Source organism: Sebastes umbrosus, chromosome 9 (genome assembly GCF_015220745.1).
Source record: "Sebastes umbrosus isolate fSebUmb1 chromosome 9, fSebUmb1.pri, whole genome shotgun sequence".
Lineage (NCBI taxonomy): Eukaryota > Metazoa > Chordata > Actinopteri > Perciformes > Sebastidae > Sebastes > Sebastes umbrosus.
This window is the reverse complement of record NC_051277.1, coordinates 2,365,819-2,392,886: the sequence shown is the minus strand read 5'-3', so window position 1 is coordinate 2,392,886 and position 27,068 is coordinate 2,365,819. Positions and strand designations below refer to the sequence as shown.

The following is a 27,068-nucleotide window of genomic DNA, read 5'->3' as shown; positions in this document are numbered from 1 at the left end:
AGTTCTTCAGTTCTTCGTCTGTTACATTAAAACCTGACTGAAGTTCTTTAGTGTCTCAATGAAGCTTTAAAACTCTTCAGACTGGACTCTAACAGATCTGGTCCTGGACTTGTGTTGAACTCGACTGAGGTGGTCTGATCACAGAGATCACTGCAGCTGTCCACACAACACAGTGTGTTACTGTGTGTTACTGTGTGTTACTGTGTGTTACTGTGTGTGTGTGTGTTACCTCGGGGCATTTAGTCACTTAGCGGAGGACATTTGGTCCGGTGGGTTTTTGGGTTTTCCTCCCCCTGAACTGAACGCTTCAAAGAGCCGGATGAGCAGATGAGGGGTCAGCCGGCTCAGGACTAACTGATTTAGGAAGGTTTAGTCTTCACTCTGAAATCCATCCTCTTTGTTTGGCCTCACCGCGCCGCCGGCTCCGTTCTTCTTCTCGCCTTTTTAATTCCTTTTTCTCTGCTTCAGTGAGCTACAGATGTCTGCGGAGGACAAAAGTGTAACTGATCACAAGTTTAACAGCAGAGACGACAGGAAACACTGAGTTCATACTGTTGTTGTCAGGTGATCACCTCAGCAGGTATTCTGATGGTTCATCAGGTGATCACCTCAGCAGGTATTCTGATGGTTCATCAGGTGATCACCTCAGCAGGTATTCTGATGTTCCATCAGGTGATCACCTCAGCAGGTATTCTGATGGTTCAACAGGTGATCACCTCAGCAGGTATTCTGATGGTTCATCAGGTGATCACCTCAGCAGGTATTCTGATGGTTCATCAGGTGATCACCTCAGCAGGTATTCTGATGTTTCATCAGGTGATCACCTCAGCAGGTATTCTGATGTTTCATCAGGTGATCACCTCAGCAGGTATTCTGATGTTTCATCATGTGATCACCTCAGCAGGTATTCTGTTGGTTCATCAGGTGATCACCTCAGCAGGTATTCTGATGGTTCATCAGGTGATCACCTCAGCAGGTATTCTGATGGTTCATCAGGTGATCACCTCAGCAGGTATTCTGATGGTTCAACAGGTGTGACCAAAAACCAAGATGGAGATAGACGAAAACCAAGATGGCGACGGTCAAAATGCTGAAGGTGACGTCGTCTACTTCCAGTCTGTGGTAGAAACCTGCAGGAACAACTGAAGGCACTCAGCTGATTAACTGGTTGGAGATCAGCCTGTTGACTCTCTGTGAAATCATTTCACCTGTTGAAACATGAACATCTGCTGCCACCTGCTGTTCACTGAGAACATCACATCCTGGAGGAGGAGGAGGAGAGAGGAGAGAGGAGGGGAAGGAGGAGGAGGAGGAGGAGGAGAGAGGAGAGAGGAGAGAGGAGGAGGAGAGAGGAGAGAGGAGGGGAAGGAGGAGGAGGAGGAGGAGGTGGAGGGAGGAGAGAGGAGAGAGGAGAGAGGAGGAGGAGAGAGGAGAGAGGAGGGGAAGGAGGAGGAGGAGGGAGGAGAGAGGAGGAGGAGAGAGGAGGAAGGAGGAGAGAGGAGAGAGGAGAGAGGAGGAGGAGAGAGGAGAGAGGAGGGGAAGGAGGAGGAGGAGGAGGAGGAGAGAGGAGAAAGGAGGAGGAGAGAGGAGAGAGGAGGGGAAGGAGGAGGAGGAGGAGGAGAGAGGAGAGAGGAGGAAGAACAGACCTCCAGGGACTCTCTGCAGTGAAATCTTATCACCTGTTGAAACATGAATGTCTGCTGCCACCTGCTGATCACTGAGAACATCACATCCTGGAGGAGGAGAGAAAGGAGGAGGAGGAGGAGGAGGAGAGAGAGGAGGAGAAGGAGGAGGAGGAGGAGAGAGGAGAGAGGAGGGAGGAGGAGAGAGGAGAGAGGAGAGAGGAGCAGGGAGGAGGAGAGGAGTGAGGAGAGAGGAAGAGAGAGGAGAAGGAGGAGGTGGAGGAGGGAGGAGAGAGGAGAGAGGAGGGAGAGAGGAGAGAGGAGGAGGAGGAGGAGGAGGAGGAGGAGGACGAGAGGAAGAGAGAGGAGAGTGGAGAGGAGGAGAGAGGAGAGAGGAGGAGGAGGAGAGAGGAGGAGGAGGAGGAGGAGAGGAGAGAGGAAGAGAGAGGAGGGAGGAGGAGGAGGAGGAGAAGGTGTAGGGAGGAGATAGGAGAGAGGAGGGAGAGAGGAGAGAGGAGGGAGGAGGAGAGGAGAGAGGGGAGAGGAAGAGAGAGGAGAGAGGAGGAGGAGGAGGAGGAGGAGGAGGAGAGAGGAAAGAGGAGGAGAGAGGAGAGAGGAGAGAGAGGAGGAAGAAGAAGAGGACAGAGGAGGAGGAGGAGGAGGAGGAGGAGGAGAGAAGAGTGAGGAGGGAGGAGGGAGGAGAGAGGAGAGAGGAGGAGAGAGAGGAGTGAGGAGGGAGGAGGGAGGAGAGAGGAGCAGGGAGGAGGAGAGGAGAGAGGAGAGCGAAGAGAGAGGAGAAGGAGGAGGTGGAGGAGGGAGGAGAGAGGAGAGAGGAGGGAGAGAGGAGAGAGGAGGAGGAGGAGGAGGAGGACGAGAGGAAGAGAGAGGAGAGTGGAGAGAGGAGGAGAGAGGAGAGAGGAGGAGGAGGAGAGAGGAGGAGGAGGAGGAGGAGAGAGGTGAGAGGAGGAGAGGAGAGAAGAGAGAGGAAGAGAGAGGAGGGAGGAGGAGGAGGAGGAGAAGGTGTAGGGAGGAGATAGGAGAGAGGAGGGAGAGAGGAGAGAGGAGGGAGGAGGAGAGGAGAGAGGGGAGAGGAAGAGAGAGGAGAAGGAGGAGGAGGAGAGAGGAGAGAGGAAAGAGGAGAGAGGAGAGAGGAGAGAGAGGAGGAAGAAGAAGACAGAGGAGGAGGAGGAGGAGAGAGGAGAGAGGAGGAGAGAGAGGAGTGAGGAGGGAGGAGGGAGGAGAGAGGAGAGAGGAGGAGAGAGAGGAGTGAGGAGGGAGGAGGGAGGAGAGAGGAGAGAGGAAGAGGAGAGAGGAAGAGGAGGAGAGAGGAGGAAGAACAGAGACTCTCTGCAGTGAAATCTCATCAGCTGTTGAAACATTCATAAATAGAAGTTCTTAAATAAATAAATGTCAAATGTCAAATGTCAAGAAGGAGGAGGAGGAGGAGGAGAGAGGAGAGAGGAGGAAGAACAGACCTCCAGGGACTCTCTGCAGTGAAATCTTATCACCTGTTGAAACATGAATGTCTGCTGCCACCTGCTGATCACTGAGAACATCACATCCGGGAGGAGGAGAGAAAGGAGGAGGAGGAGGAGGAGGAGAGAGAGGAGGAGAAGGAGGAGGAGGAGGAGAGAGGTGAGAGGAGGGAGGAGAGAGGAGGGGAGAGAGGAGAGAGGAGGAGGAGGAGGAGAGGAGTGAGGAGAGAGGAAGAGAGAGGAGAAGGAGGAGGTGGAGGAGGGAGGAGAGAGGAGAGAGGAGGGAGAGAGGAGAGAGGAGGAGGAGGAGGAGGAGGAGGAGGAGGACGAGAGGAAGAGAGAGGAGAGTGGAGAGAGGAGAGAGGAGAGAGGAGGAGGAGGAGAGAGGAGGAGGAGGAGGAGGAGAGGAGAGAGGAAGAGAGAGGAGGGAGGAGGAGGAGGAGGAGAAGGTGTAGGGAGGAGATAGGAGAGAGGAGGGAGAGAGGAGAGAGGAGGGAGGAGGAGAGGAGAGAGGGGAGAGGAAGAGAGAGGAGAGAGGAGGAGGAGGAGGAGGAGGAGGAGGAGAGAGGAAAGAGGAGGAGAGAGGAGAGAGGAGAGAGAGGAGGAAGAAGAAGAGGACAGAGGAGGAGGAGGAGGAGGAGGAGGAGGAGAGAGAAGAGTGAGGAGGGAGGAGGGAGGAGAGAGGAGAGAGGAGGAGAGAGAGGAGTGAGGAGGGAGGAGGGAGGAGAGAGGAGCAGGGAGGAGGAGAGGAGAGAGGAGAGCGAAGAGAGAGGAGAAGGAGGAGGTGGAGGAGGGAGGAGAGAGGAGAGAGGAGGGAGAGAGGAGAGAGGAGGAGGAGGAGGAGGAGGAGGAGGAGGAGGAGGACGAGAGGAAGAGAGAGGAGAGTGGAGAGTGGAGAGAGGAGGAGAGAGGAGAGAGGAGGAGGAGGAGAGAGGAGGAGGAGGAGGAGGAGAGAGGTGAGAGGAGGAGAGGAGAGAAGAGAGAGGAAGAGAGAGGAGGGAGGAGGAGGAGGAGGAGAAGGTGTAGGGAGGAGATAGGAGAGAGGAGGGAGAGAGGAGAGAGGAGGAGAGAGGAGAGAGGAGGGAGAGAGGAGAGAGGAGGGAGGAGGAGAGGAGAGAGGGGAGAGGAAGAGAGAGGAGAAGGAGGAGGAGGAGAGAGGAGAGAGGAAAGAGGAGAGAGGAGAGAGGAGAGAGAGGAGGAAGAAGAAGACAGAGGAGGAGGAGGAGGAGAGAGGAGAGAGGAGGAGAGAGAGGAGTGAGGAGGGAGGAGGGAGGAGAGAGGAGAGAGGAGGAGAGAGAGGAGTGAGGAGGGAGGAGGGAGGAGAGAGGAGAGAGGAAGAGGAGAGAGGAAGAGGAGGAGAGAGGAGGAAGAACAGAGACTCTCTGCAGTGAAATCTCATCAGCTGTTGAAACATTCATAAATAGAAGTTCTTAAATAAATAAATGTCAAATTTAAACAAGAATAAACAAAAAAAGAAATTAATATGAAGATAAATAAATAAAAAAGGCAAATGAAATTTTTTGTCACATTTTAATCAATTAGTTTACTGGCTACCTTTATTTTTCATATAATTTTTATAAATACGTCACAAATGTTTGGACCACTTCACCATAGCTACCAGTCTGACTCGTTTCTGTGAGATTCCTTCCCTCCCTGAGCAAGATGGCTGGGTTTAAAACCACTGAGACATCAGGTTGGTAGGAAGAACTGTTGTTTGTGATTCTCTACCGAGAACAGACTGTCCCTCCGGAGGACACAGAGACACGGAGGAACTTTGCATGCCAGACATGAACATAACGGCGTCAGACATGCGTCCTAACGCTTCGGACGAGAGCCTGAACCCGGGATAGAGAGGTTCAGTGAACGTGGTGCTGAAGGTGTGGAGGTGGATCAGTGAGTCCGAGGAGACTCTGTAGAAGGACAGAGTGCCAGCGGGACAGTCCAAATACACTGCTACCCTATCGGAGAGAAAGGTGAAGGAGGCGGCGATGGAGGTCCTGCTGTTGTTGTGGCAGGCGGAGTAACGACCGTTAGAGCATCTCAGACTCCAGGAGTGATCGTTACCTCCGAACACACAGTCATTACTGTCTCCTCTCCGTCTGATTCCTCTGTAACTCACCGCTATATCAACATCTCCACTCCACTCCACCTCCCAGTAACAGCGACCAGTCAGACCGTCACTACACAGCAGCTGAGGACACTCATCAAATCTGTCTGGGTGATCGGGGTAAGGCTGCTTCTGGAACACACTTGTCGCCTTCTTGTCAGACAGTTTGATGTTTCCGTTCACTGTGTTTATGTCGATTGTGAGTTCACAGGAATCTGATGGAGAGAAGAAGACACACAATACAGCAAGCAGGTATTAACCTATGACCTCAGACTAGGGATGCTCATTTTGATACATTTTCTTAACCGTTAACCGACAAGATTTGTGCCTCGCGCCAGCTGCAGTGTATGAGCACAACAGACAACTGAGAACCCAGTTCACCCGTCCGGGGGCGTTAACTTAGCAGCTACGATGCTGCGTATAGTGTCGCAGACATGCGACCAGCAAAAGTCTCCACCGCACATTTAGTTTAGTTTAGTAGGTTGTCAGCTGTGTATCTGCCCGGCGTAACTTTAGCGAGTGACCAGCAAAAAGTGTGTGTATTTGTGCTACATTAGCAGCTCTAGCGTTGCCGGAGGCTTCGTGCTCGTCGCCGCACACGTAGTCTGCGTAACTTTAGCGAGTTTCCAACAAACCGTGTGTGTGTGTTGGCGGTGAGTGTGAGGTTGTTGGTGGCGTTCTAGCTGTGAACGTAGGTGTAGCAGTGTGTGTACACTTTATTTGTCGTTGAATAAATGCTACGAAACTATAATTCCTCCGCTCCACTCAAGCGAGCTGGAGAGACCGGAGCCGACTTCCTGTATCCTGCAACTCCGACTCCGCCTTTTAAGGTGGGCTGTTAAGGTGGACCAGCTTTTCTCCTTAAAGAGACGAGCCGCTCCTCTGAGCCGTTCAGCTTTTGAATTAATTATTAATATTTCTTTGAACTGTTTTAACCGATAGCGTTAATCGGTTAAAATGTCGGTTAGCGGTTAAACGGTTAATTATGGACATCCCTAATCTATGACATCAGACATTTGAAGTCAGTGATGTCACATTTTTAAGTTGGTTGAATGTGTTCCGCTTTGTTTTCATGAATCAAATTAAAAACACACTTACACTTCTTCAGACCTGGTGTCAACCATTGGACTCCAGCAGGCTCCACCCTGAAAGGAGGAGGAGGGGGTTCAGAACAGAAAATCCTCCATCAGCATGGAAACATGGACGATACCGCGTTCTAACATGAACAAGATCAACTGCTCTGTTTTTTGTTCGTCTTTCCCTACAAGAATCAAGGTGGTGGAGGGTATGCGTGCCTCTGTGACCCTGGGAGCTGTGCTGTTGGGGGGCAGTAGCTCCTGGTAGGGTCACCCAAGGCAAAGTGGTCCCAGAAAAGGGGCCACAACAAAAGAAAAGGGAAACCGGGGCCTCTTTCTAGAGCCAGACTTGGGAGGGGAGCTCACTGGCGTGCATCTGGTGGCCAGGCCTTGACCCATCAGGCTCAGGCGCGCACAGCCCGTAAAATCTACATGGAGCCGCCGCCCTGTGGGCCCACCACTCGCAGGGATAGGCATTTGGGTCGGCTACATTGTGAGCTGAGTGGCAGGCAAAAGCGGGGACCTATGCGTGTTGGGAGGAGGTCTCTGACGGTTGTTTGTGCTTATGCACCGAACAGCAACTCAGAGTACCCAGCCTTCTTGGAGTCTCTGGGTAGCGTCCTGGAAAGGGCGCCAACTGGGAACTCTATAGTTCTGCTGGGGGACTTCAACACACACGTGGTCAGCGATGGAGAAACCTGGAGGGGGGTGATTGGGAGGAGCGGCCTGCCTGATCTGAACCCAAGTGGTGCTTTGTTGTTGGACTTCTGTGCTAGTCATGGATTGGCCATAACAAACACCATGTTCGAGCATAGGGCGGTTCATAAGTGTACTTGGTACCAGAACACCCTAGGCCAACGATCGCTGATCGATTTTGCGGCCGTATCATCAGATCTGCGGCTGTATGTTTTGGACACTCGCGTGACGAGAGGAGCTGGAGGCTGCCGGACAGACCTGATCTTCAGCTCCCACCTCTGGATGATTTATTTGTGCATCCCGAGGAGAATGGGGACATGGAATCTGAGTGGGCCATGTTCAAAACCTTCATTGTGGACGTGGCTGCTAGGAGTTGTGGTCGGAAGGTTGTCAGCCTGTCGCGGCGGCAACCTAAGAAACCGGCTGGTGGACACCAACAATGAAGGAGGTCGTCAAGCTGTATAACTGAACTGAACTCCTTCCACACCCAAAGGACTTTCAGTTGGTCTCAAAGTTCTGGCAAACCGTTAGACGACTCAGAAAGGGAAAGCGGGGATTGGCTGAGGCTGTGTTCAGCCTCGGCAAAAAGTCAAACACGTTTCCGGTGGGTGTTGGCCTCCAACAGGGTTGTCCCTCGTTACGATCCTGTTTGTAATTTTCATGGACAGGATCTCAAGGTGCAGCCGGGGGGAGGAGAGTGTCCGGTTTGGGGACCTCAGAATTGCGTCTCTGCTCTTTGCAGATGATGTGGTTCTGTTGGCTTCATCAGACCGTGACCTTCAGCACGCACAGGGGCGGTTTGCAGCCGAGTGTGAGGCAGATGAGAATCAGTACCTCCAATCTGAGGTCATGGTGCTCTGCCGGAAACTGCTTCCTCCGTGTGGGGAGTGAGTCTTTGCCTAAAGCAAAGGAGTTTAAGTATCTTTGGGTCTTGTTCACCAGTGGGGGTAAAATGGAGCGGGAGATGGACAGGTGGTTCATTGTGGCATCAGCAGTGCGGGCGTTGTACCCAACTGTTGTGGTGAAGAAGGAGCTCTCGATCACCAACTACGTTCTAACCCTCACCTATAGTCATGACCTTTGGGACTGAATTTCTGTGGCTGCAGCAGGTCTCTTCATACCTCAGAGTGTCCAGTCTCCAGAGTGGATCCTCCAGTCCAGCAGACAGAAGATTCACTCCTGACTCTCCTGGATGATTGTAACCCAGGTCCAGCTCTCTCAGATGGGAGGGGTTGGACTTCAAAGCTGAAGCCAGAGAAGTGCAGCCTTCTTTTGTGATCAAACAGCCTGACAACCTGCAAACACAAAACAACACACGTCACATAATCTGAGTAAAGACTGGAAGGTAGTGTGTTTATTACTGTCATCCCCTATGTGTTTCTGTTTAACTTAGTTATTGCCCATGGAAAGTAATTCACAGGTTCACCTGAGAGTCTCCAGAGTACAGTGTGGACTCTTCAGTCCAGAAGACAGCAGCTTAACTCCTGAATCCTGCAGGTCGTTGTTACTCAGGTCCAGCTCTCTCAGACTGGAGGACTGGGAGCTGAGAAGTGAGGACAGAGCTTCACAGCTTTTCTCTGAGAGGTTACAAACACTCAATCTGAAAAGACAATAAGGGAAGAATGAAAAAAGTTTTCAATCTTTCTCTCCTGAAAAGACATTAGAGTAATTAGAATGGTTCCAATACTTTTGTATCTCTGTACTTACAGAGCTTTGTTGGAGGCTTTGACCACTGGCAGCAGCCTCAGAAGAGCCTCCTCTGAATCATAGTATTTCTTCAGGTCAAACACATCCAGATCTTTATCTGACGACAGTAAGATGAAGACCAGAGCTGACCACTGAGCAGGAGACAGTTTACATGTGGAGAGACTTCCTGAACTCAGGTACTGTTGGATCTCCTTCACCAGAGAACCATCATTCAGTTCATTCAGACAGTGGAACAGATTGATGCTTCTCTCTGCAGAGATATTTTCCTGGAACTTCTTCTTGATATACTGGACTGTTTCCTGATTGGTCTGTGAGCTACTTCCTGTCTGTGTCAGCAGACCTCGTAGGAGAGTCTGATTGGTCTGCAGTGAAAGACCCAGGAGGAAGCGGAGGAACAAGTCCAGGTGTCCATTTGGACTCTGTAAGGCCTTGTCCACAGCACTCTGGTAGAAGTGTGTCTCAGACTTCTGGGAGGTTGTTTGTCCTTCTGCCATCAGATTGACACCCGAGTTGATGAATGTCAGATGGACATGAAGAGCAGCCAGAAATTCCTGAACACTCAGATGGACGAAGCAGAACACCTTGTCCTGGTACAGTCCTCTCTCCTCTTTAAAGATCTGTGTGAACACTCCTGAGTACACTGAGGCTGCTCTGATATCGATGCCACACTCTGTCAGATCGGACTCATAGAAGATCAGGTTGCCTTTCTGCAGCTGATCAAAAGCCAGTTTTCCCAGAGACTCGATCATCTTCCTGCTCTCTGGACTCCAGTGTGGATCTGTCTCAGCGCCTCCATCATACTTGATGTTCATCACTTTGGACTGAACCACCAGGAAGTAGATGTACATCTCAGTCAGGGTCTTGGGCAGCTCTCCACCCTCTTTTGTCTTCAACACCTCCTCCAGAACTGTAGACGTGATCCAGCAGAAGACCGGGATGTGGCACATGATGTGGAGGCTTCTTGATTGCTTGATGTGGGAGATGATTGCATTGGCCTGCTCCTCATCTCTGAACCTCTTCCTGAAGTACTCCTCCTTCTGTGGGTCGGTGAACCCTCTGACCTCTGTCACCACGTCAACACACTCAGGAGGGATCTGATTGGCTGCTGCGGGTCGTGTGGTTATCCAGAGGCGAGCAGAGGGAAGCAGTTTCCCCCTGATGAGGTTTGTCAGCAGCACATCCACTGAGGTGGACTCTGTAACATCAGTCAGGATCTCCTTGTTGTGGAAGTCCAGAGGAAGTCGACACTCATCCAGACCGTCAAAGATGAACACGACCGGGAACTCTTCAAACCTGCAGATTCCTGCTTCTTTGGTTTCAGAAAAGAAGTGATGAACAAGTTCCACCAAGCTGTACTTCTTCTCCTTCAGCACATTCAGCTCTCTGAAAGTGAATGGAAATGTGAACTGTATGTCCTGGTTGGCTTTGTCTTCAGCCCAGTCCAGAGTGAACTTCTGTGTTAAGACTGTTTTCCCAATGCCAGCCACTCCCTTTGTCATCACTGTTCTGATTGGTTCATCTCTTCCAGGTGAGGCTTTAAAGATGTCTTCCTGTCTGATTGTTATTTCTGGTCTGTCTGTTTTCCTTGATGCGGTTTCAATCTGTCTGACCTCGTGTTCATCATTGACCTCTGCAGTCCCTCCCTGTGTGATGTAGAGATCTGTGTAGATCTGATTCAGAAGGGTTGGGTTTCCTGCTTTAGCGATCCCCTCAAACACACACTGGAACTTCTTCTTCAAGTTAGATTTGAGTTTACATTGACAAACTCCAGGGTGACTTCCTGAATGAACACACAACAAATAAAATTGATGAATAAATTACAAATGACATATTTCAACATCTACTTCCCCTAAAGAATGAGTATCTGATATTGTGGTCCATCTCTTGAGACATTAGTAAATGTCCCTGTGGAAGTGTGCATGGTTGGCATTCAGCTGCAGAGAGGTGTGAGGGAGGCTCTTGAGGGCTGTGCCAGGTGAGTTTATTGACATAGCTGGTGAGTATTGTCTAATCATGCTCTCCCTTTAAATGCAGTCGCGTGCTGGACCTCAGATGGCACACACACAAGGAGATGGCCATGCTGGCCGTCAGTGTCGTGGACCAGTGACAAGTGGACAAGTGATTTCGGTTGCCGGCCGACCGACACCCTGAGTTGAGATCCTAAGAGATCCTAACTGACCAGGGCACCTCATTTATGTCACGCAAACTGGTAGATAAGGTAGCAGAGATTACAGTCCGCCCGAGGCCCAAGACCAAAAGAGAGGCGAGGCAGATCTTGGGGCTGGCAGGCTGCTACCGGCGGTTCATTCCCAGCTTCATGGACCTGACCAGTCCCCTAACTGATCTCGCCCAAAAAAAGGTGCGCCAGATCCAGTCCAGTGCGACCTGGTGCTTGAGAGGGTAAAACAAGCTCTATGCGGGGGAGCCACTTCACCACACACCTAACTTCCCTCTCCCTCTTGTCCTGCTGACTGATGCTTCAAACAGGGCCATGGCTGGGGCCATGCTGTCCCAGCAGGTACCAGGAGTAGACCGCCCGGTGCTTTACATCAGCCGGAAGCTGTCCGAGAGGGAGTCGAGGTATGGCATGTTTGAAAAAGAGTGCTTGGCTATCCGGTGGGCGGTTGGTGCCCTGCTGTACTACCCACTGGGGTACCAGTTCACCCTCTGTTCGAACCATGCCCCCCTCCAGTGACTCCACTGCATATAAGGCCCTGCGCAGACCTGGCATTAACATGCATCCTTGGTGCGTGCTGGACGCTTGTCTGCCTCGTGACATGGAAACGGCTTCTGTGTACTGTATCCTAACGGTACAACTGTATTTTATTCAAATATATGTTATCTATAGGCTACATATCTACAGACTATCGGACTAGGCTCATGAAGCGCTGTGCCAGGTGCTGCCAGCCACGCCGTCAGTACCGTGGACCGGAGGGCGTAAAGCAGTGTTTTTTGCTGAGCTGTGAGTTGGAAGCAACTGGATCACCATGCGCTTGCAGGACCGGGCAACCACAGGCGCACCGTCCAAAGAGTTGTACATTTGTGTCAAATGTGTGTCATCAGTCACACAATTAAGTGTTATTGTTGGCAGCAGTCTGTTGTCCGGCTACAGCCCCATTTATCCAGCATGTTAAATCTTTATGTAAATCCTCTTACTGCTCTGCAGACGGTCAGCCAGCTTCTCCTGCTTCAGTCTCCTAAGGAAGTTCAGTGTGATATTCAGAAATGCATCTCTGCTGCTCTTCCTCTGCTCTTCATCATCCTCTTCCAACACCTCGTCATCCTCCATCGGACTCTCCAGGTACCATGCTGGGTAATCTGGACTCAGAACCTTCTGGATCTTCTTCAGCTCGTTCTTCACAAAAGTGACGATGTTGTCCTCCAGCAGCTGGAACAGAATATTATATGAATGACACAATCAAACATCAGATCCATGTTGGACAGACTGACAATCCACTGATCTAAATAGTGCAGTATGGAGATTATTGTCAAAATAACAGATGTAAAAGGATTTGTTGTACATGTACAGACCATAAATATGGAGTCCAGGTGTGTTTGATGCTGCTGGGCGGACTGACCACTGGGAACCTCTGAGCTCTCCTGGTCAACTCTGTGGAGGAATCCTGAAGAATTAGATCGTTTGGAAACTTTCTTCTCTTATATCACGAAAATAGTTCACCAAAATGTGTTTCTGAAAATATTTTATGAGAGAAATAATCCATGTTGATGAATCTGTCTTTATTTTAGCAGCTTTAACAGCTTACTTCAGACCAGCAGGATGTCTTCGTTTAAAATCAAGAATAAAATCCTTTGAATCGTCACTTTTGAGTGAAACACAGCTGGGTTCAGGTCCAGGTCCAGAAGATCCTGGTCTCACATGGATCCTGAAACAAAAACAGTATTAATAAAAAATGTTAATGGCCACATATTCAGTTAAACTCTGTGTGGTTAAAATACTACATAGTTACATTTTAATACTGATAACAACTTACTTTTTGTCAGGTTTAAAATCAAGAATAAAGTCCTTTGAATTGTCACTTTTGAAGGACACACAGCTGGGTTCAGGTCCAGCAGATCCTGGTCTCACATGGGTCCTGAAACAAAAACAGCATTAATAAATGCATAAAAGGTCACATAATCAGTTAAACTCTGTGTGGTTAAAATACTGCATAATTACATTTTACTACTGACAACTTACTTTTTGCCAGTTTTAAAATCAAGAATAAAATCCTTTGAATTGTCACTTTTGAGGGAAACACAGCTGGGTTCAGGTCCAGGTCCAGCAGATCCTGGTCTCACATGGACCCTGAAACAAAAACAGCATTAATTTAATTATTAAAGGTCACATATTCATTTAAACTCTGTATGGTTAAAATACTGCATAATTACAATGTTTTAATACTGAAAACTACTTACTTTCTGTCATGTTTAAAATCAAGAATAAAATCCATCGACTGGTCACTTCTGAAGGACACACAGCTGGGTTCAGGTCCAGGACCAGGTCCAGGTCCAGGTTCAGGTCTAGGACATCCTGGTCTCGCTTGGGTCCTGAAACAAAAACAGTATTAATACATCTAACTATAAAGCGAGGAATCTGTCTGTCTGTGTGTCTTTCATATATCTCAAGAACTGTTCATCTGATTTCCTTAACCCTTGGTTGGTGTGTTGACGGGGACTCAAGGACGTGCATGGGAAACTACTGGGAAACTACTGGGAGACTACTGGGAGACTACTGGGAGCCTACTGGGAGCCTACTGGGAGACTACTGAGAGACTACCGGGAGCCTACCGGGAAACTACTGGGAAACTACTGGGAAACTACTGGGAGACTACTGGGAGACTACTGGGAGACCACTTGGAGACCACTGGGAGATTACTGGGAGACTACCGGGAAACTACTAGGAGCCCACTGGGAGCCTACTGGGAGACTACTGGGAGACCACTTGGAGACCACTGGGAGACTACTGAGAAACTACCGGGAAACTACCGGGAGACTACTGGGAGACTTCTGGGAGCCTACTGGGAAACTACTGGGAGACTATTGGGAGACTACCGGGAGCCTACCGGGAAACTACTGGGAGACTACTGGGAGACTACCGGGAGCCTACTGGGAAACTACTGGGAGACTATTGGGAGACTACCGGGAGCCTACCGGGAGACTACTTGGAGACTACTGGGAGCCAAGCAGTCCTTCTGAATGGCCGCGGCTCGTTGACTGCCGCTCACTTAACAACCGAACTCTTCTTCACCTCCCTGGAGTCAACGGAGCAGACAGCCAACTGGAACCAGAACCAACCAGAGAGTATTTCACCGGTAGGACTGCAAGTAAAGCCGCCACCTGTGTGTGTTTTTCCTCTGTGGGTAAGACGGTATTTCCCCGGTGACAGACTGATACTAACTTATATCACTAATAACGTTACTGCCAGCACAGAACCTCCACCAATTAAATCCACGCTCTACTTTATAACCGCGGTGGTTGTGTCAAGGCAAGCAACTGATTGGTGTTGAGTTGTTTGTCTGAGCGGTTCTCCAGAACGCTGCAAGCAGCAACACAACTGGCCAAGATCGGCCGGTTCTGAACAGGTATGTTTTCAACGGACACTGGACTAGTTTAATAAAGGTCACATCATCAGTACAACTCTGTATACTACTACTACTAATATTGCACAATTACAATGTTTTAATATTGACAACTACTTACTGTCTGTCATGTTTAAAATCAAGAATAAAATCCATTGACTGGTCACTTCTGAAGGACACACAGCTGGGTTCAGGTCCTGGTCCAGGTCCAGGTTCAAGAGATCCTTGTCCCAGAGGGATCCTGAAACATTAGCATTGATACATGTTGAGTAAACTTCTTCCTGGACAGAGTACTGATGTACAAACACTGATGGTCCACTTTATTAGGTACAGCTGTACCATCTGTTACACTGAATGAGCTGCTGTGAACAGGAAGTGGACATCATGTGAGGACAGTAAGAGACGCTCATCTCACCTCTGAGCTTCGGTCTGAATGGTTTTAGACGGAGGGACTCCGTCCTCTCCGTCCTCACGCTGATCCATAGCAGAGTCCACACCTTCACACAAACACAAAAAAACACAGTCATAAACACTTCATTTAGCTTTCACTTCACAGAAATTAATGAAATTCACTAACTGCCCGTCTAATAATAATAATGATAATAATAATAATAATAATAAGCATTAAGAAGCTGTACTACTACTACTACTACTATTACTACTACTAGTACTACTATTAGTACTACTACTATTACTGCTATTAGTACTACTACTACTACTACTACTAGTACTACTGCTACTACTGCTACTACTAGTACTACTGCTACTACTACTACTAATAATAATAATAATACTACTACTACTACTACTAGTACTACTGCTACTACTAGTACTACTACTACTACTACTACTATTAATAATAATAATAATACTACTACTACTACTACTAGTACTACTGCTACTACTACTACTACTAATAATAATAATAATAATAATAATACTACTACTACTAGTACTACTGCTACTACTAGTACTACTACTACTACTACTATTAATAATAATAATAATACTACTACTACTACTACTAGTACTACTGCTACTACTACTACTACTATTAATAATAATAATAATACTACTACTACTACTACTAGTACTACTGCTACTACTACTACTACTAATAATAATAATAATAATAATACTACTACTACTACTAGTACTACTGCTACTACTGCTACTACTAGTACTACTGCTACTACTACTACTAATAATAATAATAATACTACTACTACTAGTACTACTGCTACTACTAGTACTACTACTACTACTACTACTATTAATAATAATAATAATACTACTACTACTACTACTAGTACTACTGCTACTACTACTACTACTAATAATAATAATAATAATAATACTACTACTACTACTAGTACTACTGCTACTACTAGTACTACTACTACTACTACTACTATTAATAATAATAATAATACTACTACTACTACTACTAGTACTACTGCTACTACTACTACTACTATTAATAATAATAATAATACTACTACTACTACTACTAGTACTACTACTACTACTACTAATAATAATAATAATAATAATACTACTACTACTACTATTAATAATAATAATAATACTACTACTACTACTACTAGTACTACTGCTACTACTACTACTACTAATAATAATAATAATAATAATACTACTACTACTACTAGTACTACTGCTACTACTGCTACTACTAGTACTACTGCTACTACTACTACTACTAATAATAATAATACTACTACTACTACTACTAGTACTACTGCTACTACTAGTACTACTACTACTACTACTACTATTAATAATAATAATAATACTACTACTACTACTACTAGTACTACTGCTACTACTACTACTACTAATAATAATAATAATAATAATACTACTACTACTACTAGTACTACTGCTACTACTACTACTACTAATAATAATAATAATAATAATACTACTACTACTACTAGTACTACTGCTACTACTGCTACTACTAGTACTACTGCTACTACTACTAATAATAATAATAATAATACTACTACTACTACTAGTACTACTGCTACTACTAGTACTACTACTACTACTACTACTATTAATAATAATAATAATACTACTACTACTACTACTAGTACTACTGCTACTACTACTACTAATAATAATAATAATAATAATAATAATACTACTACTACTAGTACTACTGCTACTACTACTACTACTAATAATAATAATAATAATAATAATACTACTACTACTACTACTAGTACTACTGCTACTACTACTACTACTACTAATAATAATAATAATAATAATGCTGCTGCTGCTGCTGCTGCTACTACTACTACTACTACTACTATTAATAATAATAATAATACTACTACTACTACTACTAGTACTACTGCTACTACTACTACTACTATTAATAATAATAATAATACTACTACTACTACTACTAGTACTACTGCTACTACTACTACTACTACTACTAATAATAATAATAATAATAATGCTGCTGCTGCTGCTGCTACTACTACTACTACTACTACTACTACTATTAATAATAATAATAATACTACTACTACTACTACTAGTACTACTGCTACTACTACTACTACTACTATTAATAATAATAATAATAATACTACTACTACTACTAGTACTACTGCTACTACTACTACTAATAATAATAATAATAATAATAATAATACTACTACTACTACTAGTACTACTGCTACTACTACTACTACTAATAATAATAATAATAATAATAATAATAATGCTGCTGCTGCTACTACTAGTACTACTGCTACTACTAATAATAATAATAATAATAATAATAATAATAATACTACTACTACTACTACTACTACTACTACTACTACTACTATTAATAATAATAATAATACTACTACTACTACTACTAGTACTACTACTACTAATAATAATAATAATAATAATAATAATAATAATACTACTACTACTACTACTAGTACTACTGCTACTACTACTACTACTAATAATAATAATAATAATAATACTACTACTACTACTAGTACTGCTGCTACTACTACTACTACTACTAATAATAATAATAATAATAATAATGCTGCTGCTACTACTACTACTGCTACTACTACTACTACTACTGCTAATAATAATAATAATAATAATAATAATAATAATAATGCTACTGCTACTACTACTACTACTACTACTACTACTGCTACTACTGCTGCTGCTGCTACTACTACTACTACTAATAATAATAATAATAATACTACTACTACTAGTACTACTTCTACTAGTACTACTGTTACTAGTAGTAGTAGCAGTAGTACTTGGTCTGACTGAAGACTTCCTGAGTTCACGTTCAGTTTGAAAACAACAAGGAAGTTGAACAGACCACCGTTTAGTTGCTTCTTCTTCTTCTTCACCTCCTCCTCTTCCTCCTCCTCTTCTTACTCTTCCTCCTCCTCCTCTTCCTCACACGGTGTAAACCAGTCTGAACTGGAACTAAACCAACTCTAGTCCCGCAGTGTAGAGTCTCTTACTGACCTGTTGGTAGACGGAGAGAAGAAGCTACGTCATCACGACGAGCAGGAAGGACCCGGAAGAGAGCGGCCGTGACGCTTCAGCCCGTGGCGGAGATACGTCAACGTGGGCGCCATCTTGGACCGGGCAAGCTGCCGTTTTTCTGGATAAAAAGTATTATAACGTCTACATTTCTCAACCGATTTCAACAAGTCGTTATTATAATAAAGAGTTGATGATCTACGAGGAGTAGAAACATAAAGTTTTATCTCCAGTTACTTAGAATCTGGATAGTTCAGCTATAAATGCTGCTAAACAGTAATTTTCCTTGTTTAAGGTTAATACTTTTAAAGAGGTCCCTGTATAATATAATACAATATATGATATAATATAATAAAATATAATATAATAAAGTAAAATATATTATAATATAGTATAATGTCATATAATACAATATATAAGATATAATATAATATAGTATAATAAAGTATAATATATTATAATATAGTATAATGTAATATAATACAATATAATAAAGTATAATATATTATAATATAATATAAAATAATGTACAATGAAATGTCTTCCACCGTTTTAGCGATCATGCTTAATGCACTAATAAGATCAATCAGAATAACAGGCAAATAGTAGTACATAAATAAATAATGGTAACAATAAATATTAGTATAATGATATTATGATGTGAATCTATTGAAATAATGTTGATAATACAGCAATTTGAATAATTGAACAAATTACAAAAATAACACTGTTAGAGTCATACTGGGACATACCTTTTCCTCCTCCTCATTTCTTCTTCACTTTGAATTCTTCATCACATTTCATTTATCTGATTATTAACAAAGAAGAAGACTCTAAATGCTGACTATTACTTTGTAACGGAGTAGTTCATGGTAGTACTACTACAGGAGGAGGTTTGCTTCGGTCACACTTTATATTAACATTTATGGATTAAACATTAAATGATCATACAGAGAAGCTGAAACACATTTGAAATAATGAACGTAACAGTAATACTTCTTATTAAATGAGGTATTAATACTAATAGTCATGCTAGTACTGATATTAATGAAATGATATGAAATATAATTACAGGTTAGAACTCTGACTGTTCATATTGATGTTGTGCACGTCTACAGAATAGACCAGCAGAGTTCACGGCCCTCAGGTGGTCACAGTGAGAAACTACAACACATGATCAACAGTCACTATGAACACCAGTATTGATCCGTCTAATGATGTCAGTCTGAATGTTGGTATTGTAAAATACAGAGAAGAAGTGTTTACACCTGGCTGAGATAGAAAAGTTGGTGTATTGAAAAAACAAACTGCGACAAATATCAGCAGAGGAAACCATCAGACTGTGGATCGATGAGGAGACTTCTTCACATGAATACATAAAACAAACAGAAATGTCCGCTAGCGGTGTGCTAGGTGTCACCTCAGCTAATTCGAGTCCTGAACTTAACCTCTCGGCAATGTTTGTGACACATATCACATATCAGACGAATAATATGTCTTGGTGTGTGGTTAATTGTACGACGGGGATCCTGCTGGCCAATGTGTGGGCGCTGGATAATCGCTATCATCCAGAGGTAGACCAGCAACTCCCCTGTTCTGAGAGGTAAAATTACTGTTTTGTTTTTTTAATTGAGTCTGGTGGCTTTGAAGAGAGCGATAAAACGGCTTCAATCCCCGTCAGAAAGGGCTGTCTGATGGCGAGGTAAAGCAGTGAAAATATTCTACATATAGTGTAAACTTGTGGCTAAAATTAGTTTGTCTGCTGCTCCCGTCCACAGCCGATTTACCTCATCGTCAGACAGCCCCAGAACCAGATGGATCCGCCCTTTAAGATTTGCTCAACATTCGGATGAAACCCTGACTAGTGACACTGAGGAACCAAGCTTACAAGACGAGAGCCCAAACCCAGGATGGAGAGGTTCCGTGAATATGGTGCTGAAGGTGTGGAGGTGGATCAGTGAGTCTGAGGAGACTCCATAGAAGGACAGAGTGTCAGCAGGACAGTCCAAATAAACTGCTACTGTACCAGAGGAGGAGGAGGTGATGAAGGTTTCTCTGTTGTTGTGACAAACAGAGTAACCTCTATCAGAGCAGCTCAGACTCCAGGACTGATCATTACCTCCAAACAAACAGTCCTTACCGTCTCCTTTCCTGCTGATTCCTCTGTAACTCACTGATATATCAACTTTTCCTGTCCACTCCAACTCCCAGTAACAGCGACCAGTCAGACCATCAATACACAGCATCTGAGGCCACTCATCAAATCTGTCTGGGTGATCAAGGTATGGCTGATCTTCTCTCACACGTGTCAGCTTCCTGTTGTCGTCAGACGGTTTGAGGATTCTGTGTACTGTGTTTGTGTCGAATGTGAGTTCACAGGAATCTGATGGACAGAAGAAGACACAATACAGCAGCAGGTATTAATCCATGACATCAGACATTTGAAATGAGTGATGTCTCAGTTTGAAGATGGTTGATTGTTTCATGAATCAAATTAAAAACACACTTACACTTCCTCAGACCTGGTGTCAACCATCGGACTCCAGCAGGCTCCACCCTGAAAGCAGGAGGAGGGGGGTCAGGACAGCACTAGCACTTTAACTCTTTATTTTACTCTCACTTATAAAGAAACTTGAACTGATTCACTTGGGGGAGCAAGTGAAAAAAAGGCCTCTTCATACCGGAGAGTGCCCAGTCTCCAGAGTGGATCCTTCAGTCCAGCAGACAGAAGATTCACTCCTGACTGTTCTGGATGATTGTAGCTCAGGTCCAGCTCTCTCAGATGGGAAGGGTTCGAGCTCAGAGCTGAAGCCAGAGTAGTGCAGCCTTCTTTTGTGATCAAACAGCCTGACAACCTGCAAACGCACAAAACAACACTCATCACATAATCTGAGGTTACCTTCAAGACTGGAAGGTAGTGTGGTTATTACCATCATCAACACCACATGAATCGGTAAGAAAGGAGCTGCAGCACCTCTCCTGGAAAAGAGAAACTGTGCCCCCTTTCTGGAGTCAAAGCTGGGAGGGGAGCTTACTGGCGAGCGTCTGGTGGATGGGCCATGACACATGGGGTTCAGCCGGGCACAGCCCGAAAAATCTACATAGAGCCGCTCGCCACCACTCGCAGGGATAGGCATTGGGGTCGGTGCAATGTGAGTCGGAAAGCAGGCAAAGGTGGGGACCTAGGTGTGCTGATCCCCAGCATCGCAGACTGGCTCTAGGGACGTGGAACTTCACCTCTCTGGTGGGTAAGGAACTGGAGCTGGTGCGGGAGGTGGAGCGGTATCAACTAGATATAATTGGGCACACCTCCACACATAGCTCTGGTTCTGGAACCAAACACCTGGAACTCCTGAACTCAACCAACACATCCTCCATAGAGGAGGCAGAGTTTGAAGACTTGGGGGAAGGCTTGTGCATATCCTTGGCAGAGGTCGCTGAGGTAGTCAAAAAGCTCCTCGGCTGCAAGACGCCGGGGGTGGATGAGATTCACCCTGAGATGCTGAAGGCTCTGGACATTGTTGGACATTGTTGGGCTATCTTGGCTGACACGCCTCTTTAGAGTCGCGTGGAGGTTGGGGACAGTACCTGTGGAATGGCAGACCAGGGTGGTGGTTCCCATTTTTAAAAAGGGGGACCGGAGGGTGTGCTCCAAGAATTATCGGTGTATCACGCTGCTCAGCCTGCCCAGGAAAGTTTATTATAGGGTGCTAGAAAAGGAGGCTCTGACTGATTGTTGAACCTCAGATGCAGGAGGAAGAATGTGGATTCCGTCATGGCCATGGAACCAGCTCTTTACCCCTCGTAGGGCTGTTGGAGGGGTCTTGTGAGTTTGACCATCCAGTATACATGTGTTTTGTTGAATTGGAAAAGGCTTAAGACTGTGTACCCCGGGGAGTCCTGTGGGGGGGTACTGGGGGAATATGGGGTACCGGGGTCGTTGTTACGAGCCATCTAGTCCTTGTATAACCAAAGTGAGAGCTGCGTCCGTATATTCGGCGCAAAGTCAAACACGTTTCCGGTGGGTGTCGAACTCCGCCAGGGTTGTCCCTGGTCACCGATCCTGTTTGTGATTTTCATGGACAGGATCTCAAGGTGCAGCCGGGGGGAAGAGAGTGTCCGGTTTGGGGATTTCAGAATTGCGTCTCTGCTCTTTACAGATGATGTGGTTCTGCTGGCTTCATCAGACCGGGACCTTCAGCAGCACTGGGGCGGTTTGCAGCCGAGTGTGAAGTGGTCTGGATGAGAGTCAGTACCTCCAAGTCTGAGGTCATGGTTTTCTGCCAGAAAATGGTTGATTGCTCCCTCCGGGTTGGGAGTGAGTTACCGCCCCAAGCAAAGGAGTTTAAGTATCTCAGAGTCTTGTTCACCAGTGAGGGTCAAATGGAGTGGAAGATGGACAGGCGTTTTGGTGCGGCGTCAGCAGTTATGCAGGCGTTGTACCGGACCGTTGTGGTGAAGAGGGAGCTGAGCTGGAAGGCTCTCATCTACGTTCCAACCCTCACCTATGGTCATGAGCTTTGGGTAGTGACCGAAAGGATGAGATCGCAGATACAAGCAGCCGAAATGAGTTTCCTACGTAGGGTGGTTGGACTCAGCCTTAGAGATAGGGTGAGGAGCTCAGACATCTGGAGGGAGCTCGGAGTAGAGACACTGCTCCTTCATGGTATGGGTATATGATCTGATCAGGATCCTTCTGGGTCCCTCCCGTTAGAAATTTTCCGGACATGTCCAACTGGTAAGAGGCCCCAGGGTAGACCCAGAACACTCTGAATAAATTATCTCATCTGGCCTAGGAACGCCTCAAGGTTCCCTGAATAACCGGCTGTATGTGTCAGTGACACAGTTCTTAACTTTGAATCTTAAAATTCCTTTCTGGTATTTCAGGTTCCAACAGCAGAGGCAGAACCAATGATGAAATATGTTCATGGAAAGTTATTCACAGGGTCTAAAAATTGAGACAATCATTTTGAGTAGAGAAAACATTTAGGAATTATAGATCAACATAAATCAGAATTAAAATGGTCATAAGTTGATCAGGATCAGGTTGATGAATTCTGACCTGAGAGTCTCCAGTGTACAGTGTTGACTCTTCACTCCAGGACACAGCAGCTTCACTCCTGAATCCTGCAGGTCGTTGTTACTCATGTCCAGCTCTCTCAGACTGGAGGACTGGGAGTGGAGAACTGAGGACAGAGCTTTACAGCTTCTCTCTGAGAGGTTACACCCACTCAACCTGAAGAGACATTAATGAACAAGAAGACAAACATTTGTGATCAAGTGAAATCACACCGGATAAGATATGATATGTAAGGGACAATACCCGATAAGTTGTATGATCCATGATTGTAATGGATGAGGTGGGGGCTAACAACCAGACATAAGAACAACTGTATTGTGATCACATTCCAACAACAGTCTAATGAAAGTACTACAAAACTAATATCAAATATGTTCATGGACAGTTCTATAAAGGGTCTAAAACTGACTAAACACAACTGGTTTTAAAATAATGTATCCATTAATGTAAATTTGAATTTAAATGACCGTTGAACAGGTTGATGAATCCTGACCTGAGAGTCTCCAGAGTACAGTGTGGACTCTTCAGTCCAGAAGACAGCAGGTTCACTCCTGAATCCTGCAGGTTGTTGTCACTCAGGTCCAGCTCTCTCAGACTGGAGGACTGGGAGCTGAGAAGTGAGGAGAGAGCTCCACAGCTTCTCTCTGAGAGGTAACAGCCACTCAGCCTGAAAAGACAATGAGGAAAAAGCTTTATTTTCTTTTCTCTTTAGAAGATAGCAGTGTATTACTTATTATTTCATCAAATCATACTGTCTCTGCACTTACAGAGCTTTGTTGGAGGCTTTGACCACTGGCAGCAGCCTCAGAAGAGCCTCCTCTGAATCAGAGTATTTCTTCAGGTCGAACACGTCAAGATCTTTATCTGACGACAGTAAGATGAAGACCAGAGCTGACCACTGAGCAGGAGACAGTTTACATGTGGAGAGACTTCCTGAACTCAGGTACTGTTGGATCTCCTTCACCAGAGAACCATCATTCAGTTCATTCAGACAGTGGAACAGATTGATGCTTGTCTCTGTAGAGATATTTTCCTCGATCTTCTTCTTGATGTACTGGACTGTTTCCTGATTGGTCTGTGATCCTGTCTGTGTCAGCAGGCCTCGCAGGTGTTTCTGATTGGTCTGCAGTGAAAGACCCAGGAGGAAGCGAAGGAACAAGTCCAGGTGTCCGTTTGGACTCTGTAAGGCCTTGTCCACAGCACTCTGGTAGAGATGTTTTGGTGTAGGTTTGTCTCTGAAGACTTTAAACAACGAGGAGGTTGTTTGTCTTTCTGCCATCAGATTGACACCCGAGTTGATGAATGTCAGATGGACATGAAGAGCAGCCAGAAACTCCTGAACACTCAGATGGACGAAGCAGAACACCTTGTCCTGGTACAGTCCTCTCTCCTCTTTAAAGATCTGTGTGAACACTCCTGAGTACACTGAGGCGGCTCTGATATCGATGCCACACTCTGTCAGATCGGACTCATAGAAGATCAGGTTGCCTTTCTGCAGCTGATCAAAAGCCAGTTTTCCCAGAGACTCGATCATCTTCCTGCTCTCTGGACTCCAGTGTGGATCTGTTTCAGCGCCTCCATCATACTTGATGTTCTTCACTTTGGACTGAACCACCAGGAAGTAGATGTACATCTCAGTCAGGGTCTTGGGCAGCTCTCCACCCTCTCTGGTCTTCAACACCCCTTCCAGAACTCTAGACGTGATCCAGCAGAAGACCGGGATGTTGCACATGATGTGGAGGCTTCGTGATGTCTTGATATGGGAGATGACGGTTCTGGTCTGCTCCTCATCTCTGAACCTCTTCCTGAAGTACTCCTCCTTCTGTGGGTCGGTGAACCCTCTGACCTCTGTCACCATGTCAACACACTCAGGAGGGATCTGATTGGCTGCTGCGGGTCGTGTGGTTATCCAGAGGCGAGCAGAGGGAAGCAGTTTCCCCCTGATGAGGTTTGTCAGCAGCACATCCACTGAGGTGGACTCTGTAACATCAGTCAGGATCTCCTTGTTGTGGAAGTCCAGAGGAAGTCGACACTCATCCAGACCGTCAAAGATGAACACGACCGGGAACTCTTCAAACCTGCAGATTCCTGCTTCTTTGGTTTCAGTAAAGAAGTGATGAACAAGTTCCACCAAGCTGTACTTCTTCTCCTTCAGCACATTCAGCTCTCTGAAAGTGAATGGAAATATGAACTGTATGTCCTGGTTGGCTTTGTCTTCAGCCCAGTCCAGAGTGAACTTCTGTGTTAAGACTGTTTTCCCGATGCCAGCCACTCCCTTTGTCATCACTGTTCTGATTGGTTCATCTCTTCCAGGTGAGGCTTTAAAGATGTCTTCCTGTCTGATGGTTGTTTCTGGTCTGTCTGTCTTCCTGGATGCGGTTTCAATCTGTCTGACCTCATGTTCATCATTGACCTCTGCAGTCCCTCCCTCTGTGATGTAGAGATCTGTGTAGATCTGATTCAGACGGGTTGGGTTTCCTGCTTTAGCGATCCCCTCAAACACACACTGGTACTTCTTCTTCAGGTTAGATTTGAGTTTACGTTGACAAACTCCAGAATGACTTCCTGAATGAACACACAGCAAAGAAGATCTATGAATACATTATAAAGTAAATATGTCAACATATGAATATATTTTGGTCCATCTCTTGAGACATTAGTAAACGTTCCATTTATCCAGCATGTTAAATCTTGATATAAATCCTCTTACTGCTATGCAGACGGTCAGCCAGCTCCCCCTGCTTCATTCTCCTCAGGAAGTTCAGTGTGATCTTCAGAAAAGCCTCTCTGTTCCTGCTCTGCTCTTCATCCTCACCGTCCAGCACCTCCTCATCCTTCCTCTGACTCTCTAAGCATTCTGGGTAATCTGAATTCACAACCTTCTGGATCTTCGTCAGCTCGTTCTTCACAAAAGTGACGATGTTCTCCTCCAGCAGCTGGAACAGAATATTATATGAATGACACAATCAAACATTAGATCCATGTTGGACAGACTGACAATCCACTGGTCTAAAAAGTGCAGTATGGAGATTATTGTGAACAGAATAGATGTAAAAGTAGTTGTTGTACATGTACAGACCATAAATATGGAGTCCAGGTGTGTTTGATGCTGCTGGGTGGACTGACCACTGGGAACCTCTGGGCTCTCCTGGTCCACTCTGTGGAGGAATCATGAAGAATTAGATCACATGATGATGTCCGTCCACACAGAGACAAACATAAGGTAAAGGTCCATGAAGTGATATTTGGATGTAACCAATGAATCAGATGACTCCCTCTAGTGGTAAAGGTCTACTAGGTGCAGGAGGAACTCAGCCTGGAGTTGCCCCACAGAGTCCAAGACATCCAAAGTGCCAGAAACTTCTGTTCCAAGAAAAATAGTAGAATACTGTCGAGTAAAGTCGCCTCCAACTAACAAGTGCAAGGCATGGATGCAGTTCTAGGAGGACACACGAAAGATCACCAAGGTGCCACCATCTGAGCATCAGAACAACCTTAGGAGGAAACTCATCACCCTGACGAGGGAGGGAGAGGGCAGTGAAGCGGGCTGCCATCTTAGGAAATCCCTTCAAATTCACCAAACAGCTACTGGGACCGAAGGGCACTAACCAGTTCACCTGTTTCCAAGAGGACTTTCACCTCTATCTTCATGACCCTGAGCAACCCAGTTAGGAAACAGAAATTGGGAGCAGTCGGTTCAACAGTAGGTGGAAGACGTGGTGAGAGAAGCAAGAGCAAGCTGAGCCACCGTGGAGTACCTTTTACAGTGTGCAGATAACTGGCCAAAGTTCCTATGGCTTGTGTGGAAGTGATCTGGTGTATGGGGGTCTGGATTCCCAAGGAGGAGAACAAATCAGGCTCCCTGCTCAGCAAAAGAAGAGCCCAAGAGGCAGCGGAAGTCTCTGAATCTAGGCTGAGACATGGGCTCTGGGACTGGGGACGATAATGACATGTCGGGTAGGACTCGGCAGCTTCCCATCAGTCCACTATGACGAGGACCAGGGCTGCAACAGATGGCAGGAACTATTAAGTTGACCTCTGGCAGGCAGAACCCCAGCACATCAAGTTCATGATCCATATTGCGTACAATGTGCTTCAGAGTCCTTCAGCACACACTGGGGCGGTTTGCAGCTGAGTGTGAAGCGGTCAGGATGAGAGTCAGTACCTC

The 27,068-nt window shown here is 45.8% G+C and overlaps 1 protein-coding gene, 1 long non-coding RNA gene and 1 pseudogene across 14 annotated transcripts in view; 2 read left to right on the top strand and 1 right to left on the bottom strand.

Annotated features, from left to right (window-relative positions):
• The first annotated feature begins 588 nt into the window (after nt 1-588).
• LOC119494900 lies at nt 589-3,007 on the top strand (annotated as a pseudogene).
• Nucleotides 3,008-4,610: 1,603 nt separating this feature from the next.
• Nucleotides 4,611-27,068, bottom strand: part of LOC119493986 (NACHT, LRR and PYD domains-containing protein 3-like) — a 26,262-nt gene continuing 3,804 nt past the window's right edge. For 2 of the 13 annotated variants that reach the window (XM_037779543.1, XM_037779542.1), the window contains exons 3-14: nt 14,384-14,503; nt 13,100-13,231; nt 12,882-12,989; nt 12,676-12,777; nt 12,448-12,567; nt 12,215-12,293; nt 11,840-12,071; nt 8,684-10,463; nt 8,403-8,576; nt 8,098-8,271; nt 6,303-6,349; nt 4,611-5,419 (exon numbers count right to left, since the gene is read on the bottom strand). In XM_037779543.1, coding sequence (XP_037635471.1) covers nt 4,770-5,419; nt 6,303-6,349; nt 8,098-8,271; nt 8,403-8,576; nt 8,684-10,463; nt 11,840-12,071; nt 12,215-12,293; nt 12,448-12,567; nt 12,676-12,777; nt 12,882-12,989; nt 13,100-13,231; nt 14,384-14,503 — 3,718 coding nt within the window. In that variant the 3' untranslated portion in view covers nt 4,611-4,769. Of the gene's footprint in view, nt 5,420-6,302; nt 6,350-8,097; nt 8,272-8,402; nt 8,577-8,683; nt 10,464-11,839; nt 12,072-12,214; nt 12,294-12,447; nt 12,568-12,675; nt 12,778-12,881; nt 12,990-13,099; nt 13,232-14,383; nt 14,504-14,677; nt 14,760-17,650; nt 17,811-18,459; nt 20,204-20,330; nt 20,378-20,501; nt 20,676-22,882; nt 23,057-23,393; nt 23,568-23,667; nt 25,466-25,610; nt 25,837-25,979 lie in introns of those variants that run through there. The other 11 variants (XM_037779540.1, XM_037779541.1, XM_037779539.1 and 8 more) reach the window with 10 other exon arrangements.
• The window catches only part of LOC119494070, a 21,895-nt gene continuing 3,929 nt past the window's right edge, over nt 9,103-27,068 (top strand). Inside the window, exons 1-2 of the long non-coding RNA XR_005208099.1 lie at nt 9,103-9,157; nt 24,160-24,383. This is a non-coding gene — a long non-coding RNA (uncharacterized LOC119494070). The remainder of the gene's footprint in view (nt 9,158-24,159; nt 24,384-27,068) is intronic.